Genomic DNA, 17575 nt, shown 5'->3' on the forward strand with positions numbered 1-17575 from the left:
GCTGGAGGGGCCACCACCAGAAATTTTACCATTTTGTTTAGATCTATTCGCTGTCTTAAATTAGTCTTTAAATTCGAAGTCTTTTTTTGAACATCTTCAACATCATCGAGTACCATTGATTCTCATTCTGTGCTAATTTAATATCATTCCTGGTTTCCGAGAGAATAACGTAAACTGCTTAATTTTGATTATTTTATCAAATATTCTTAGTTTCGCATAATTGCCTTTATAATACAGGCATTTTTTAATGAACAAATATAACATTCTTAAGTTTACTATAATTTTCTTATTACAACACTGAATAACGATTGTCTCCCCTGTGAAGGTTTGATTTGTTTTGGTTTTCTTGAATCTTGGACTGTGACAGTGATTAATTTTATTAGTTTCAGGAAATCATGTCTTCGGAGCACGCCACTAAAACAGTTCGTTTGACTGTTGATTTGAGTAGTTGCAGTAAAAACGGTTGTGCAATATTTAATTATAAACATTTACTTGCATCAGCAATAAAAAACAAGAATAATGATGATGACGAAGAAGAGGATGGTTTCGAACCAAAGAAATTTCGGCGTTCCTTTGCGGAACTTGGTACTGGATACGATGATTCAGACTCATTTATTGATAATACAGAACTAGAAGAAAGCGTTCCTGAAGAAATAGTCACAGAATTTTATGTGAATAATAAGAGACTGAAAGGTCATAAAAAATGAGGTACAAATTATTGATACATTGTTTAGGTGGTAAGTCCGAAATCGGGCTTTCTCAAACTGCCATTATTTAAAATGAAAAATCCATAACAATGCAATTTATGGTTATTTCGAATGCTCATTAAGATATATTTAAATTTTTACTTGTATTACAATAAGTGACTGGAGTTTTAGTATAGTATTCATTCTTATCTAGTCTCACTGTTTGATTTTTTTAAGACTGTTATTTCTAGCTTAAATTTATTATATTGTTCTTATACTTCAATATTTTTAATCTTTTGATACTCAGAAATAAATCTTATTTCAAACTAAGAACATCAAAGTCGTTTAATTTGTTTTCCTTAAACTTTATTGAACCTTGAAAGTGCAGGACTGTTCTTACATGTTTTTATCCGAAAAGAAAATTTCGAAATCATAAAAATCTTCTGATAAATTCAGGTTGAAACCCCCAAAAAGCTGAGTTATCAGGGTGTGCCCAGCGGTAGGAAGTAATCAGGCAGAAACACATCTTTTTCTAAAAAGGTACAGCATCTCGCTGGTTTGAGAGGGTAGATGAGTATTTTGACTACAAAATAATAATATTACTAGATGTAGCTAAATTTCTTGGGATTGATTGATTGGTTGTATGCACCAGTCTGCTTTTTTTTAAATTTAAGCATAAATATTCAAAGTCCATCTTACAATAACAATATTCATTAATTCCTTCATAATATTCCAATTAGCTGTCTTATTAACTTCTCAAATTCTTTATTACAACAAGAAGAGGAATGTGTTCTATTAATTTCTCTTCTAGTGACTAGCAGAAGACATATACCGTAGTTTCATTCCAGCTCCCTAATATCAATCTCTATCGCATTTATATCCCTAGATGAATTTGTTCACGTACCTCTCGCTGGAGCCCGAGATTTCCTAGAAAACAGTCGGTATTTATCGAACTGTAGTGATTGCAACATTTACAGTTATTTTACTACACAACTTTTTGAAGTTCTTCATCTTTTTTTTTTTTCAACAATTACGTTGTAATTTAAATCCTCTGAATTTCACATAAAGCTAGAACTGAACGCGTTCTTTTGTTTGTAAATTCTAACTTTTCCACTCGAACCTTTTTTTTAAAATAGTTGACCTTCAACAATTTGAGACATACAAAATTTCAGCGTTCATTTTTTTCTTCGTAATAAAAATAAATTTCATTATAAGGCATGAAGCAGGTCCTTTCTTCAGGTGTGGTAGAACCCATGGTTGAGGGCTAGTCGTTAGCAATAGCAAACTATCTTGTTGAAAGATTGTGAGCTTCATTTTAACTTTACAAATTTTTGAGTTTAAATAATAATTTTAATACTAATTTGAATTTAAATACCGTCACCAGACGGGCTATTTGAGCATACTTGGTCCACTAGAACGAATCCAATGGTGAAACGAGTTGATCCAAATCCTAAATAAAACAAAAATTCATTCCGCCCAAAAAATTAAGGCACATTAAAATGAAAATAATTAATACTGACGTTACTTAGATGTTACACAGAAATACAATTTTTAACTGACTTGTGGCTATCATTTAGGAGTCACTGACACATTCTAAATTGTAGAGTCAAAACCAAAATAAAAGACCTGGCATAAAAAAAAAAAATTACTGATGTAGAATTACAAAAATAAGAGCTTCCGATCGTTGTGCTTTTCAAAAACTTAAAAATTTTGATAATTTTCAAATTAATTCAAATATAATTAATAATTCAAAATTAATAATTTGACAACTCTTAACCTTCTTAATTGTAAATCATACAATATTATTAACTAAATTCTTTAAAAGAAGTTATAATCTTTTACTAAAATCTTTTTAGTATTTATTATCTTTTTCCAGCACTAACTAGTCTTCTAAAAATAAATCATGAAAATTAGTATTTGCAAATCTTACTAGATAAGCAGTAACTGATCTAATGGGAATTGTATATATTTGTTAATTAATAATTGGAAAAGAGAGTTGTGATTAGTATATCTAAATAGTATTTTTAGCATAATAGGATAGATAATTTTGGCATTAAAGCATAAGTTATTACAATAGTTCGGTTACTTTAGTTTATAGAGAATGTTGAGAGGAATAATATAAGTAATTACAGTACTTTGCGGTTGTATAAGGTAAGTATTTATTCCAAATAATATTTTGATATTTAAATGCTAGAAATTTGCATTGGAGTTTATTAAAGTAAATGTATATTATTGGGGTCCATGAGTTGTCCAACAAATATGCAAAATGAATTTCCATGATATCTAGCGGCGATTTGTAAAACTACGATTCTTTTGTAGTTCTAGCAGCCGCCAGTAGATAGCATAACATTTGGAGAAGGGATTAGTTTTATGTTTGGTTGTGAAGAGATCAGTGTCGCCAACTGTCAAAAGATGTTTCTTAAGATTTTATAGTAAGTGACGTATAAGTTGTTTACGTTTTTCGTGTTAGTTTTGAAATTTAGACTATTTTTAGTCTTTGATATATCAATCTTTTTAAGTACTGGAAACCTCTTATTTTACCTCTTACATACTGGTTGATGAAATCAATTGTAACTATGCTTCTAACTATAAATGAGTGTTAAATATTTTTAAGTATAGGTTTTACAATATTGTTTAGGTAAAATAAGTGATACGTAAGTGTCGTACCTCACATTACAAGAATAGCAATATCTACAATAGTTTAATTTTGTACCCCAGATGCCCGCGCGCCAATTTCATCATTTCAACTCATTGTGCAACAAAATCATATGGCTCCTTAGAATTATTCTAGGTTCACTTGTGTTTACATTTTTAGAGCTAACAGAATTTAAGGTTATTGTTACACAATTATTAATTGTGACAGGAATACGGTTTATCTGCCCTTAAAATGCAAAATTTATTCATAAATAAAGTTTATGTATAGTATTTACCAACTAAGTTTATCATTTTTAGTAAAATAATGACGCTTCTACAGAGTGCTGTTCTCAAATTTAGCAGTTACTGCAGATGCGTAGCTACAGCAAGGCATGTATTCAATTGATTAATAATAATTCATGTTTAGTTTGTGTGTATAAAAAAGTTCAATTATAATTTATACCATCTGATTTTATGGTGAAAATATCCATTTATTTAATTTATAAAATGATTTAAATATTTATAGCTAAGGTCCTTAGAGTTAGTAGATTCTCTTGAATCTTAATATAATCTGGGGCTTAATTACTTTTTTCAAGAATAAGGTCTTTAATAATTCTTAAGCTGACACAGCGATTGCTTCATGCATGGTTTCATGAATTAGTGTTGACGATGAATATTTGATTTTGATGTATCTAGTTTTGCTGTTGTTGTGTAGGCCTTTCGAGAGAAGCAGTTCCAATTCTAAATAATAACAAAGAATCCGAGCATCTACGTTCATATCTTATTACGATATTGGAGAATGGTCGTTTGAACCAAATCAGTTCGTCAGTTATTATTTAGAAGTATTTTAAGAACAAAAAAAAATAGGATCGAAGAACTCAAATGTTCTATTTTTTTATTTCTTAATTTGATCTCTTACTAACAGCTACTTTACACAAATTTTCTTTATTTAGGTTTACTACTTCGACGTATTGTAATAAACAGTCTCTTGAAGAGAAATTAGGTTTAAATCCTAAACCAAGGAAGCCGGTGACACCATTTTTTCGTTTCATAGCAAGTATAAGACCTGAGATTTTACAGCAGCAACCAAATATGAAGCCCACTGGTAGTTAATAAAAACAGCTTTAAAAAAATACAAAGCACAAACAATTTTTCTGGTTTAATGAAAATGTTTCTGTTGCAGAAATTGTGAAAGTTGCTGCAGAACGATGGAAAAAAGCTGATGAAAACACTAAAGATAATTTAAAAAAACTTTATGATCAAGATGTGTTAAAATATCTGTCAGAACTTAAGCAATACGAACAGAATCTAAGTCCTGGTGATAGAGATATGATAACCTTGGAAAAAGAAAGTTTAAAACTCCGAAAAGAAAGAGGGAAATTAAAAAAGGTACGGTTAAAGTTATTTTTTTATGCAGATTATTATTATTATTTATTTATTTTTTTTTCGCATCAACAGCTGAGGTTATTAGCGCCCGGAGCTTTTTCCAGTGCACTGCCGGCCTCCGGACAGTGTTCTCTCGTTACAGACAACACTGTCCATCACCGGACAGTGAGCTGTAAGAAGCTCCTAGGAAGAGAAAATCTAAGGGTCAGCTGCTGGATTCGAACCCGGGACCTCCGCGTGGGAGTCCAGTATGCTAACCGCATAGCTAATCCCTTCCCTGCAGATTATTATTATTTTTATTTTAAGCCAACAAAAAAATTGAAATCGTAATCTTTCTCGAATTGCCTATATTCTTGTTGAAAGACGAACCTAAAACTAAAAGCAATAAGTAATAGGCAACTTGTTATATTAAGTCACTCAAGTTATATGTTTGAATATTCACTTTTAACAACACGATATCATGAGTTCTTTGATCTGGGACTCCTTATGTAGCCCTTCATAAAAAAAAAAGTTCGTATTTTTCCCATCAGAATATAATTTTTGATGGAACACGCGCGCAATGAATGTTTTAGTACTTTTGCATAAAATCCAGATGAATTTTTTAGCCCAGAAAGTTCCAGTTTATGTATTAGTTTAAAAATGTAAAGCATATTTCTAAGTCTAGAATCACCAATTTCAGAGAAGAGAAGAACTTGGTCGCCCTAGAAAACCGACACCACCTTTTTTACTCTTTTTGCAATCTCAAGTTAGCAAACGAGGAACCACCTCATATAAGGTATGCGAACCTACTAAGCCTCGTATTGTAGGCTTTTACTTATTGTAGCATGTGTATTCCGGCTTCTGACGAGGATTATGTTCTATTTGAAAACAGTTACTCAGTAACGTGTAAATAATTCAAAATTTCTAAGGAATTGAATTACGATTTGTGCAGAAAGTTACTGCAAATCATTGTAATAGAGAAGTGAAATATCTTATTAGCTTTATGTATAACAAATTTCTTAATAATTTTGGTCGGCAGATCTTTATTAATGATTTTAATAGGAATGGATCGCAAGTATAACTAATGCATGGAAGTCGTTATCACAAGAGGATAAAGCACCCTATTTTGAAAAGCACAAAAAAGAAATGGAAGAATTTAAAACGAAATTAGAGAAGTGGGAAAAGGAAATGGTCACCCAAGGTTTGGGATCTGTAATCCGTCAGCAGTAATTATCAAGTTTATTTTTTATAATTATGTTCCTCTTAGTTAGAATTTGAACGACTCTTTTTTATGACAATTCTCAAACAACTACATTAAGTAGGCTTCAATATAGGTTCACTAACTATTACTAAATGGGACAAATAAGGTAAGTTGACGGCCTAGAATTCTACCTTAATCAATTTTCTGGGAAGAACTTTAAAAAAAAAGCATCACGTATTTTTCCGAGTCCTTCTTAACCTTCTGGATCTAGCGATTTTCTTTTCATTAGACTCCACATACATTTCAAGAAAATTATTAGAAGGAAGCCTCCCGTCAAATTGTCTAAAATTAATTTTCATTTAATAAAGTCAGCAAATAGTGAGGGACCTATTATTATTATTATTTTTGAAGAGATTTCTAACTTAGAAATTAAGAATTTTGCAGGTGCTCTTAATTTGGGCTAAAAATTCAAAAGGGACACAATTCTTAAACCTAAACAAACACTGATAGGACATGTTGGAAATATATTGAGCCTTATATTTGTGTAAACCATCTTCCTCTTAAAACGTTTTTGAATATATCATCAATAATTGAGAATATTATAAAGTGTAATACAGATAATTAGGTATCTCTTTTACATCTGTTTAAATTGTTTCAGCTAAAAAAAAAGTTACTTACTGTTCGAAGAAAATAATGGAATCCAAAGAGATGATAGTTTTGAAGAAAGTGATGGAAAATGTGTAGTTGGTGTGCCTCAATTTGCTGATAATTAAAATTAAGTTCGAATTTTATTTCAGTTTCAGAACTATTTTGTATTATTACTTGTTATATTTTTAATATTACATTGTTTTTTGTAAAACATCTTTTATAATTTTGCTGTTATATATATTATTTGTCTCTGTAGTTGTATTTTTGGGACATTAATATTAATTATTTCTTTCTTAGTACAAGAAAAAAGACTAAATTGGTATCAAAGTCCAAGTAAGACTATTAATGTAAGAGTTTTCTAGTTTGTAATAAAATTTATAAAAGCATTTACTTTATACTTATTCTTCCCGCTAGAAATATTACGCCTTTATTTTCTTCTTGAAGATTTGAAAAACAAATTATATGCGAAGACCATTTAATAAATAAAGATACCTATTCAGAGAAGGTGACGCTTAATGTAGGGAATTTGTATTTTTGTGTCAGCAACGTTGCGAAGAATGCCAGTCCGCAGCTGTTCGATTAATATTTACATAAACATAACTTTCAAGATCTAGTTACAATGACTTGTCAGTAATAATAGTAATGTTGAAGTACAGCGTTTAGTGATGCCATTTTTACTTTACACGGTAAGTGTACAACCGTGAGAAATATTCTCTCGGATAAACAATCAACACGGCAGAAGTTACAGCAACCGGACGAGTTTTTACGTGTTGGTTAGTTACAAAAGCGTAATCGAAGAGCATCGCACGAGAATGTCCATGATACGATTTTCTTTGATATTTGTGGAGCAACGCTCTATCAACAGCCTATGCTACTCAGACATGATTAAGAACCGCACCAAGGTGAATATGTCTTGAGATGGCAGAAGAAAGGCGTGTTTCTTCAAGGTAGGCTCGACTTCAGCACAACTGACTGGAAATTGTTGGCAAAGTGGTTTGGGTGCTCCTCTACCCATTATACACATTAGGCTTCCCTCACATCCATCAATTTTACTCTGTACTTATGCAGGCAACAGAGGCATACTACCAACAAGTTCAGACCCAACATCTGCTTCTCACATGTTACAAAAACACTTGGATGTAACAGAATCTTTGGCAAAAAAGTAGAGTATCTAACTGAATCCAAAAAAATGTCAACATGCCACGAGAGCATGTCTCCAAGGGAGCTCTTGTCCTCCAGTCTTTTGCAATTAAAATAGTCTTCCTTGTTAGACTTAGTGCGCTACCTAGGGCTTTTCTTAAGTCAAACATGAAACCCACACACAAAACTTAAAAGACAATGCCTAAACGCGTCAAAGTTATTTACCAACTTCTTGGAAGGCTATCTAAATTAATAGTGGAATTGAAGAGACTATCAAACCTATGAAGACTTACGGATTCTAGAGTAAGGTTTCAACTAAACCGACAAACGAAAGAAACATTTCAATCTAGATTACTCCAACAGATGGTGCTCTTTTTAATGTTGCCAACCTTTCTCTTGATACTGATCTCAACATTCCTTACATACAATAACCCGCCAAGTCAAAATACCATACAGCTTGCGCTCTTGTAATCTAATCCTTTCTTATCTCGTTTTACCTAACAATTCTGACAATCTACCTCGCCGACTGATCCACCAGTGGCCTGAAATTTCCTTTAAATTGGGCTGCATCACTTCCTATTCTCATCGTCTTACTATACCATGTAAATTTCTACAAAATAAATAAATACTAGTCTGGACAAATTATAATCAAAGTAGAGGAAATTCTTTTACTTGATTTACAGCTCACTGGCATGTGCTAAGAAATATTTACTTTTTAGAAGAGATAAACACAGAATGAAAGTATTTTGGTTGATTAGAATTAATTATGGTAGATTAGATTATGATTAGATCAACAATAAAACGCAATAACAATCCAGTTATTTAGCAATAAATTAACTGAATTACCATTAGCTTTCTTCTAACGCACGGGAAGAGGCAAGGCTTGATTGACCATTTGTACTCAAGCATGTGAATATCATAAGATGAACATCAGACATGGAAATATACTTAGAATTAACAGAAAAGTCCCCATAGGGCACTAAGCAAAGAGTGAAGGACACAAACTGCAGTCTCCAATTGATTCATTAGTAATAGTTCTCATGAGTTGAGTTTAATGTAATTAAATAGCCGGTTTTTATTAGTCAAGGACTATTAGATCGCTTTTAAATTTGGACAGCGGTTTCTATTAAGACCCACTTTTTATTTAATTCCCTATCATAATGATATATTTTTAAATTAATTACACTGTTCTATTGAATTCGCTTCTAAAATGGTACATTTTATTACATTATTTCACAATCAAATTTCAAAACTGAAAGTAATTAATATTATTAGAGTAATGAATTTCATTAAAACGTAACATTTCGTAAAGTCAGCGTTAAAAACTCATAAAAAATAAGAATTTATTATTCTTTTTCTTTGTACATTATATTACAAATTCAAGGAGATCCAAAACTGAAGCAATAAAATACTGCATATTTATCAATGAATTCAAGTTAAAAACAAGATGTCATGAATGTAAAATGTTTAATCTTTTCAAAAAGCGTTCTTTTTTTTTTAATGTTGAAAATGCAATGCAATGAAAAATAAGTTCCTTCTTCAACTACTACCGGGGTCTAGGACGAGCTCTTTGAAAAGCTGGCCTTTGTTTGCCCTTTGGTGGTGGTGACTTTGGACGCAGGGCTTCTATCCTTTCTGTACATCCAGTTGTAAGGGTGGATGGAGTAAAATAGCTGGAGTATTGATCCGCATTAAAGTTGGAATTAGTAAGTTCAGGGCCGAGTGTGAGCCAACCAGGTCGAATTGTAGAATCTCGGCCAAATACGTGCAATCTGTAAATTAGAAATTGAAACATATATCACTGACACAAGACACGGTTCTCTATAGAAACTTCAACTTACACTGCACTCATTTCTTAAATATATTTAATTTAAATAAGCATAAAACTTCTGACTCTTACATTTGAAACTTAATTTGTTTAAAATTGCAAGTGAGTTATATTTGTCATTTCAAATTTCGTACAGTTTCTATAATCCGAAATAATTCTCCGAAGATTTGTGTCATTTGAGATCCAGGGCGACAAATGATGCAATATTTCGAATCTAACTACATGCCGATTCTTATCCGAGGACAGGGAGTTACTGATTGATTGAACAATCTATACTGAAGTACTAATATTTTGTTTTTGGCATAATTGAATTTAAGTAGATAAACTTTTTTTCTGAACATTATAACGAAAAATCAATAGTATATTACCTTCTCCGCCCTAGGCAGAAATGCTCTATAATATGGAAAATTTCAACTGGTTTTTCAAGAGATCCGTATTCGGGTTCTTCACTAATAATTAAATCAATGTCAACATTGGCATGAATGAAATCTCCATCAGTAGATCTCCTAACCGTTCCTTTGATCCCCATCAAACAATGTTCCTGTTTCAAGAAAACATTCTATTTATTTAAAAGACCACAACTTATTTTTCATTAAAACGTTAAAAAACTTACTTTAGTTCTTTGGAAAATTGCTTTAGGTTCCAGATTTTTTGAATGCCCCGGAGTGTTGACGTTTGTTCTTATCCAACAAATATCCTCACATCTTCTGAAACCCCATTTTCTAAGGCAAGCACGTCCCATATCTAGACCTTCCGACGAGCCACACCACAAAAACACAAAGCTCCGTGATGCAGCTACTTCCCCTATATCCAACTGCATAACCTAATTTATGAAATTAAATTTTTCTATTTATAATTAGAATTAAAAACTAACGATTCACCAACTAGATAAACTAACTAGAAAGGTGTCTCACCTGCTCCCAGCTCCACAGTTTCATATTGGTGACTCCCATGGTTCTCTGATACTCTTCTAATGGAGGTTCAACAAGTATTACATCGAACTTGTTGTTCAAATCTTTCATAGCAAAAGTTTCTAGGTCACATTTAAGAAACATCGGGGGTGTCGAAGTTTGTGCTATAAGATCATCCTGTTAAATTTCAAAAAAACATTTTCTAATGAAAGTAAACATTTATTTGTTTAAAATACCATTTTAACTCTCCTTTAGAGAATCCAAATATTCTTAAGATTCTTAACTAAAATATCCATTACCAAACCTTCAATTTGATTAGTTCCCTTAGTTTTGGATATTCCTCAAATCTATCAGCAAGACCTACATCTCTTATAAAATTTTGTGGCCTTTGACCGGTGTCAACGAAGTGCTGGCAATAATCATTATGAGGATTTGACGACTGAGTACCCTACCAAACCAGGATGATATATACTATTAAGCCATTAAAACTGTCCGGTAGGACAGTTGTATAAGGGTTTTCATAGATTAAAAAAAATTTACTATTTCTAAATAAAATACCTTAAGAAAAGTTGAAGAGTCCTTATAAACTACACCATCATTACTGGTATCCTCTTTTTCTTTGCAGTCCGAACCAACAACGGCTTTAGGAACTTTTTTAGGAGGTTCATCAGCTGAAGTACCGAGTGCTTGTCTCAACTCAGCTACATTGGCTACACCAAACTTTGTACAAATTGAAAATCTTGCTTTATTACAACTTCTATTTGAAAAAGAAGAGTGCAAAAAAATAACTTACTGTCTGAGCCAGTAATTTCTTCCTTTTTTGTGATCTCTCCCGCAATTCTTTCAACGTATCACTCATTACTTTGTGGCGATCAGCAGATAATATTATTTCGACTTTGTTTATAACTAATACCCCGGGTTAACCTCCAAATTGAATCAGAAGGTTGTAAGAAAATGTATACTTAGGATGGAATGTTCATGTTATGTGAAACTAACGGTTCTCTACACAGATCCTCTAGAGAAATTTTACATTTCGCTAAGCTATAAAATTGCTGATGAGCAATGCTGAGTGTCAAATTCAGTTTTTATTTACGAGCAGAATTCAAAAATTGTCTACACACTGCCGAATTTCACTACCGAAATGGCCAATAGATGTCGCCTTCAGGTGAGTTTTAAGTTGATTGTCCCTGAGTCACAATAATCTCATCTTAACAGAATAATAGGTTTTTAAAATTTTTAAATTTGTTAATGAAGAGAATACATCATTATAAAGATTATGATTCTATGGTTAAAACAACATTACGGTTAAGAATGAATTGTGTAAATTGCTGATAGATTGATTGAACATTAATTTATGCAAAGAGAAAAAACAGTTTTTTTGCTTTGTAATATGCCTACCGACTTTTTTTTTAGCTATTACTCAGTTTAAGAATAACCACCAGAATCCTGTTTTCAGAGAATATATTTTCATGGAGCATTTAATTAAAGGATTGAACGTTGTTCCTGTTATTTTCTAAAAAGATCAATTTGTAAATTAGTTCTACATTGAAATTATACACGCACCCGTAGAGTACGGAGACATTCTCTGCATTCTGAAACACTTATCAGTGGTTAGTATCGATAGAAATCAATAGGGTCTGTTTACATACTGGAATGTGTGCGGGAAAAAGTGCCCGAATTAGTAATTTATTGAAGATATTATTTTAAGTAAACGTAGTAACGACCTAATTTTTTACAGAATCAAAACATTTCGGGATTCCAGTGGCATGATGAATCTAATTACGAAGTTACGGATGGAATCAAAATTATTAACCTAATATCTAGGATATATTTTATATATTGAAAAAAGGGTAAATGACTTTTATATTTGTTCTCTTGCCGCATCAGTGAAAGACAATTAGAGAAATTGTAATATCTGTGAATTTATGTGCTGCAATGTAAATTTAGAAGCCAAATCTCAATTAACAGATTCAATTTCATAACGATTTCTACTGAAGTTTTGTTAATGCATTGATAATTCATTGATAATGCATTGATAAAACTCAGAGAAAAAGTTGATCACAAACATCCTTTGTTTTCAAATTAGTTATCCATTTCGAACCTAACTTTACATGGTATATTCGTTATAATAGCACCATCATCATTCATTGTTAATAAAAATGGATGCGAGATCAAGAATGGAAGCAAGAAGAAGGAAAATATTGATGAATGCTGAAGCTAGAATGAACAAAATAATGGGAAAGCCTTACGAAATGAAGGATGCTTTAGGTAGGTAAGAATGCCATTTTTTTTTTTTTTCAATGTCCCACTTTTTTCAGTGATTATTATATCACAGCTAAATTGTTATAGATGCAGCTAATGTTAGCGGAGAAAGAAATATATGTAATGGATTTCTTAATGGTGAAGCTGCAACTAGCTTTGAAAACGAAATTTCTACCACAGCCTTTAATGCTAGGCTTAACGACTCAGTACTGCTAGGTACAGAAGTTGTCGAAAACCTCACTCAAACAAATTTTTTACATTATATCTTCTTCATTTGTTTAGGAATACTGACAAGATTAAGTTATTTTTTTGGTCTGTCATGGATTTTTAATGAGGTAAGGGAATTTTAACTGTTTGTAGAATTAGATAATCTGTAATAAGAGGAGTGAGCCTACAGTCACCCTGTATCATAATGGTCTGGCTGTAGACAGCTAGATCATATTTCCCTCATTGTTCAAGTTTATTTCGCCCACAACAATGAAGAGACGTGCATTAATGATAGTCAGTTTATAAAAATTAAAGAAATGTCTATTTTGGTGGGCGCACCGACCGATGTGATCTTTAATGGCTATTACTCAAGGCATTACGTCCAATAAGCTTTCACGAGTCATTAAGGGAGCCAGATCGCTAACTTATTCTATAAATTGTACAGTAATATTCTAGGATGAAGACATTAAACATGAAATCCTAAGAGACTAAATTTATTTCGTTCTTATCATTCGGGAAGAATGGCTAGTTTGAAATCCCAAATTTTCGGATGAAAGTGGAGAAGTTATGGCAAAGAATCTTTGCTTTAAATTTTTTAGATTAAATAATAATAATGGCCACTTCGGGGATCGAACTCAGTACCACAATAATTCGCTGCCATACGATCCTCGTCTTTAACCGCTCAACTGTCGTGGCATATTTGATCGTTGTTGGACATAAAGCCTGACTGAAAAAATTGGCATTTCTTTACTTTTTGTCTTTAAACAGTATTTTACGTTCAGCTTTATCCGCTTCTCAGGTAATAGATTTTCTATTGTGCCATTCCTGTTTTGTTGCCTATTATTGATCTCGCTCTTGCTCCTGAAATACATATACGTAATTACAAGTTGTCGCTGAAGTATTGAAGTTTACTTCAATACTCAAGCACTTTTGCTGATTCAAGTTCTATCTGTTTTTGAGGATTGATGTAGGGGTTAAACGTTAATAATTGTAAAGTTATCTTCTTCCATATCCGCTACAAAGAACATCCGACTTGTTTGAAATTATTTCGACTGTCACTAACTTTAGCTATCATATAGATCAGATACCTATAATTCCTCTAAACTCAAATTTTATATTTTACATATAATTTTTTTTTTTTTTTTTCAATATTTATACTTTCAATTCCCTCCTTATCTTACTAGTTTGTTTTGTGTTGGTTTATTGACAAAAGTTCAGTTTAAATTAATCAAGCGTTGACCGAATATTCGGTTTTTGATACAGCGTTTATCCCGTGGACTGTGTCAAGGCTCTTTGATAATGAACCGCTGGAAGTTAGACTGACACTCTATTCTTTTTTAAATAGTTAATAATCATACGTCGACCGATTTTCTCTCCTTAATTAAGTTGATTTCTTCTTGCTGATTCTTCTTCTATTCACTCAGTTCACTTAATGTTTCTAATGCATCATCGCTAAAAGTTGTTCCTAGCATTCCCCTTTGTCCCACTTTCTATAGTCTCAATGATTTTGATTTTTACAAAACTGACTACTTATAAGTTATCAACATTGAACAATCAAACTGTTTACCAATAAAGCGTTAGGATAATATGCTATAATCTCACTTTTTTCTCTTGATCTCTGGAATGTAATAAGCTCTCAATAAATAGTCATAACAATGATAAATTTAAAATAAAAAGAATTTAAGTTATAAATTACTTGATATAAAATTGAAACATTTTTCTATGTGATTTCTGTTACAGAACCTTTTATATCCATTTCTGATTGCCGGTGTTCCTTGGGCAATTTTGAACTCAGGACTCAATTTCCAGGCTAGCGGTATATTGCCATCATTACTTCTGTTTACGGGAGTGCAGCAGTTAACTGTCCTCATCGTATATAAAATCATCGCCTTTTTCCGCACACTTACACAGTACTTTTCGTTGTACCTATTCTGTTTCATAATTATCCATTGTATTGTAGAAAGTACTGCCCCAACGGCGAAACCATGACACTTATTAATTCCTAAGAAAAATCTACCAGTCTTATTCTGTTTACTTACTGAAATAAAGTTGTGCATTAAAAACTTGCAAATTACTGTTTAAATGAGAAGTTTTTTCTTTATTATTATAGCTCGACAGCTTCAAACAAAATTCTGCAGTGTAAATGAGAGCTTTATTATTACAGAATTCTCACCAGAGACCTTTATTGTTACCCTGGATGAGTAAATGCCTATTCATGATGATGATGTATTCATTTTCTCTTTTCCCATTTTTAATCTTGTGGCAAATTTTAAATTATTAATCTCTATTTTATTGCTAGATGTTATCTATTACTGAATACAACCGAACTTAATGGATGTGAAATGGACATTTTTTTGTTTAGAGAATAACTTAAACTAACTGACTATATTTATACGATTGAGGAAAGAGTTACGATTGATTTGATCTGTACGGGCAGCAGTATTAGATCGTTGTAGTTGTAACTGCTCCTCAAGACCTATTTTTCAAGGCTCTCAAGCTTCGTTACTTCTTTAAGAATTTTGAAAGCTTGTTTAAAACTGTTGTTACTTGTTTGAACTCCTTGGGAATTTTTGACCATCAACTGGACGCTAATCTGAGCGAAGACTTGACTCTCACTTTGAGGTGCATAGAGTTTGTTGCTTAAATTAATAATTAGCGAACTGTGGCATTTAATATATTTGCTCGGTATATTATGAAAGGTTCGAGGTAAAAATCATTTTAGTCAAACAGTTCTGTTTTGCTAAATGCTGATCTTCCCAACACTTCAACCTTTGAGCATGCCTCATACTTCAGTTTTATTTCTACTCGTACACAACTGATCTGAGCTAGTGGTTGGTGGGCTTTTTATTCATTGGTTCCATTAAGTGCCATCTGATTAGCTCTCATATTCAGATCCCAGGATTATGGGTATGGGAGGTATTTTTGACCCAGAAAATAATTATGTACATTCTATACCTAAATTGAATAGTCGATTGTTACATTTAGAACAAAATGAACTGTGGCCAAAAAAAATAGCATTAACGTTGCTGCATTGGAGCTCCAGTCTTATCCGTCAGAATATTCGAAGAAGTTAGCGTATACCAGGGCCTTCAAAACTAACTTTAAAATTAACTTTGAATTATTAATTTTGTTTTTACACTTATTTGTGGTAACTTAAAATGTTTTTGAGTAACACTGGTAGTGGGTAAAAAAAAGTATGATAATTTGTGAGTCAAGGTTGAGTTTATGGTAGAATCAGATCTTTAGGAGGCCACATTTTTCGTCATCTAGATGACATTTCAGCCTTCTCTTTTTAAATACCTTTCTCTAATTGTTAGATAACTTGACTGTCTAAATAGAAATCAAATCACCCCTTTCTTTGAAATGAACCTTACTGGAATCATAACTTGACTGTAATTTTGCTGAAGTGAATTTTCTAATAAAAGTTGTTCACATTAATATGATGTACAATTTAATGCACATAGGTAAAAATTTGTACATATCTAAATAAAAATAAAAATCCATCCAAAATCTGAATAATAAACGGAATAAGTTCTATCTCAAAAAAACCTCCTACAAGTTTGGGTTTTCAGTAAAACATATTGTTTGTATTAACATAATTGCTTGTACAGCTGAAAAAATGGAAACTAAAACTTCCAGGTGACTTGTTAATAAAAAAAATTGATTTATTGAAAATTTAAAGTGGAAGTGCTTAATGTTAGACACCTAAGTGTCGTGCATTATTACCTTACAGCATATTTTCAGTGTTGTCGAGTTCTAAGTTCTGTAATTAGTGTTTAAAATATGAGCTCATTATATAGTGTTAGATACAATTTTAACGTTTTTCTACCAGTCTTGCTTGGATAACTGAATGTGAAAGGAAAATTATATTGACATAAATTTTTTGTTAAAAAATGTCTCTATTCTTTATTGGATTTAAATAAAAATAGTTTTATTATTATTATTATTTATTGACTACAGTGGCTGTGTTTGTAAAATATAACATGTATTCTATAAAAAAAGATTCACTTTTTTCGAAATGCAATTTCATAACGAAGTGCAATATATATTTTTTATCAAAAATTTATTCTATTTTGTATTACCGGCAAAAAGGCTATTTTATAATTACTACTTAGACAGACAATTCAAATAAATAATATAAAAATATAAATATTTTAAAGCATTCGGTGCATAGTGTTTTTATTTATAAAAAAAAGTACCCTAAATTTATTTAGAGAATGTATTTAATAATCTGATTCTTTTCCAAAGTTGCTTAAAATATTTTCTTATATAGTTACAAAATATACAAAAGGAAGTTTCGCTAATTGCGGAGATACAATGTCAAGCAGAAATTTACTTAATAAATTATACATTTGCTAGAATCAATCCTCGCGAACAAGTTTATCCGCACTTCTCTTAGTGTTTGTTATTTTTGTGTGCACTAATTATGTAAATTAATCTGTGAAAAATTTATTATATTGGAGTGTTTATGCTGATTTGCTTTTCCTATGTTATTGTTACTATTTTCTCCCAAATGTAAAGAACTATAAGTGTGAGATTCTGATACAGCAAATTTGGTAATTTAATGTGATAGTATGGATATTTTTTTGTGGTTTTAGTGGAAAACCATAAGCTTAAAATGCAGTAATTGTTAACCCAAAATCAGCATCATATTCCTGTCGAACAAAGCTTTTGGCTAAGAGCTAATTCTGTA

General features: G+C 31.6%; 4 protein-coding genes across 8 annotated transcripts; 3 read left to right on the forward strand and 1 right to left on the reverse strand.

The window, feature by feature from the left end:
- Nucleotides 1-300: 300 nt before the first annotated feature.
- Nucleotides 301-1019, forward strand: LOC141457756 (uncharacterized). The gene has a single exon (XM_074134986.1). The coding sequence runs from the start codon at nt 396-398 to the stop codon at nt 705-707; it is 312 nt and encodes a 103-aa protein (XP_073991087.1). The 5' UTR covers nt 301-395; the 3' UTR covers nt 708-1019.
- Nucleotides 1020-3059: 2040 nt separating this feature from the next.
- Nucleotides 3060-6920, forward strand: LOC141457996 (transcription factor A, mitochondrial-like). 4 transcript variants are annotated; one of them, XM_074135448.1, is made up of 7 exons: nt 3060-3118; nt 3639-3710; nt 4274-4425; nt 4504-4709; nt 5386-5481; nt 5748-5911; nt 6545-6920. In XM_074135448.1, exons 1-7 carry the CDS (start codon nt 3099-3101, stop codon nt 6546-6548), a joined length of 714 nt encoding a protein of 237 aa, XP_073991549.1. In that variant the 5' UTR covers nt 3060-3098; the 3' UTR covers nt 6549-6920. The 4 variants fall into 4 exon arrangements, with proteins under 4 accessions (XP_073991549.1, XP_073991552.1, XP_073991551.1 ...); XM_074135451.1 differs by lacking the exon at nt 3060-3118 and adding an exon at nt 3135-3256; XM_074135450.1 differs by lacking the exon at nt 3060-3118 and adding an exon at nt 3275-3340.
- A 2072-nt stretch (nt 6921-8992) lies between these two features.
- Nucleotides 8993-11347, reverse strand: Mettl14 (methyltransferase like 14). 2 transcript variants are annotated; one of them, XM_074135443.1, is made up of 7 exons: nt 11207-11347; nt 10972-11133; nt 10718-10861; nt 10417-10590; nt 10116-10325; nt 9871-10043; nt 8993-9446 (listed from the first exon to the last, which is right to left on the reverse strand). In XM_074135443.1, exons 1-7 carry the CDS (start codon nt 11270-11272, stop codon nt 9221-9223), a joined length of 1155 nt encoding a protein of 384 aa, XP_073991544.1. In that variant the 5' UTR covers nt 11273-11347; the 3' UTR covers nt 8993-9220. The 2 variants fall into 2 exon arrangements, with proteins under 2 accessions (XP_073991544.1, XP_073991546.1); XM_074135445.1 differs by lacking the exon at nt 10718-10861.
- A 443-nt stretch (nt 11348-11790) lies between these two features.
- On the forward strand, nt 11791-17044 carry LOC141457997 (uncharacterized). The gene is made up of 5 exons (XM_074135452.1): nt 11791-12023; nt 12152-12263; nt 12546-12681; nt 12763-13010; nt 14623-17044. Exons 3-5 carry the CDS (start codon nt 12573-12575, stop codon nt 14869-14871), a joined length of 606 nt encoding a protein of 201 aa, XP_073991553.1. The 5' UTR covers nt 11791-12023; nt 12152-12263; nt 12546-12572; the 3' UTR covers nt 14872-17044.
- The last annotated feature ends 531 nt before the right edge of the window (nt 17045-17575 follow it).

The sequence above is a fragment of the Rhodnius prolixus genome, unplaced genomic scaffold, assembly GCF_049639745.1.
Source record: "Rhodnius prolixus isolate KJV_2025 unplaced genomic scaffold, Rpr scaffold_5, whole genome shotgun sequence".
Lineage (NCBI taxonomy): Eukaryota > Metazoa > Arthropoda > Insecta > Hemiptera > Reduviidae > Rhodnius > Rhodnius prolixus.

Coding starts and splice junctions, on each gene's coding strand:
- LOC141457996 (XM_074135448.1), top strand. CDS start 3,099: ATGTTTCTTAAGATTTTATA. Junction 4,426..4,503: donor ACCAAATATGAAGCCCACTG/GTAGTTAATAAA, acceptor TTTCTGTTGCAG/AAATTGTGAAAGTTGCTGCA. Junction 4,710..5,385: donor AAAGAGGGAAATTAAAAAAG/GTACGGTTAAAG, acceptor CACCAATTTCAG/AGAAGAGAAGAACTTGGTCG.
- LOC141457756 (XM_074134986.1), top strand. CDS start 396: ATGTCTTCGGAGCACGCCACTAAAACAGTTCGTTTGACTGTTGATTTG.
- LOC141457997 (XM_074135452.1), top strand. CDS start 12,573: ATGGATGCGAGATCAAGAATGGAAGCAAGAAGAAGGAAAATATTGATG. Junction 12,682..12,762: donor CGAAATGAAGGATGCTTTAG/GTAGGTAAGAAT, acceptor AAATTGTTATAG/ATGCAGCTAATGTTAGCGGA. Junction 13,011..14,622: donor TGTCATGGATTTTTAATGAG/GTAAGGGAATTT, acceptor TTTCTGTTACAG/AACCTTTTATATCCATTTCT.
- Mettl14 (XM_074135443.1), bottom strand. CDS start 11,272: ATGAGTGATACGTTGAAAGAATTGCGGGAGAGATCACAAAAAAGGAAG. Junction 10,591..10,717: donor GGGAACTAATCAAATTGAAG/GTTTGGTAATGG, acceptor GAAATTTAACAG/GATGATCTTATAGCACAAAC. Junction 9,447..9,870: donor TTCTGCCTAGGGCGGAGAAG/GTAATATACTAT, acceptor TCTAATTTACAG/ATTGCACGTATTTGGCCGAG.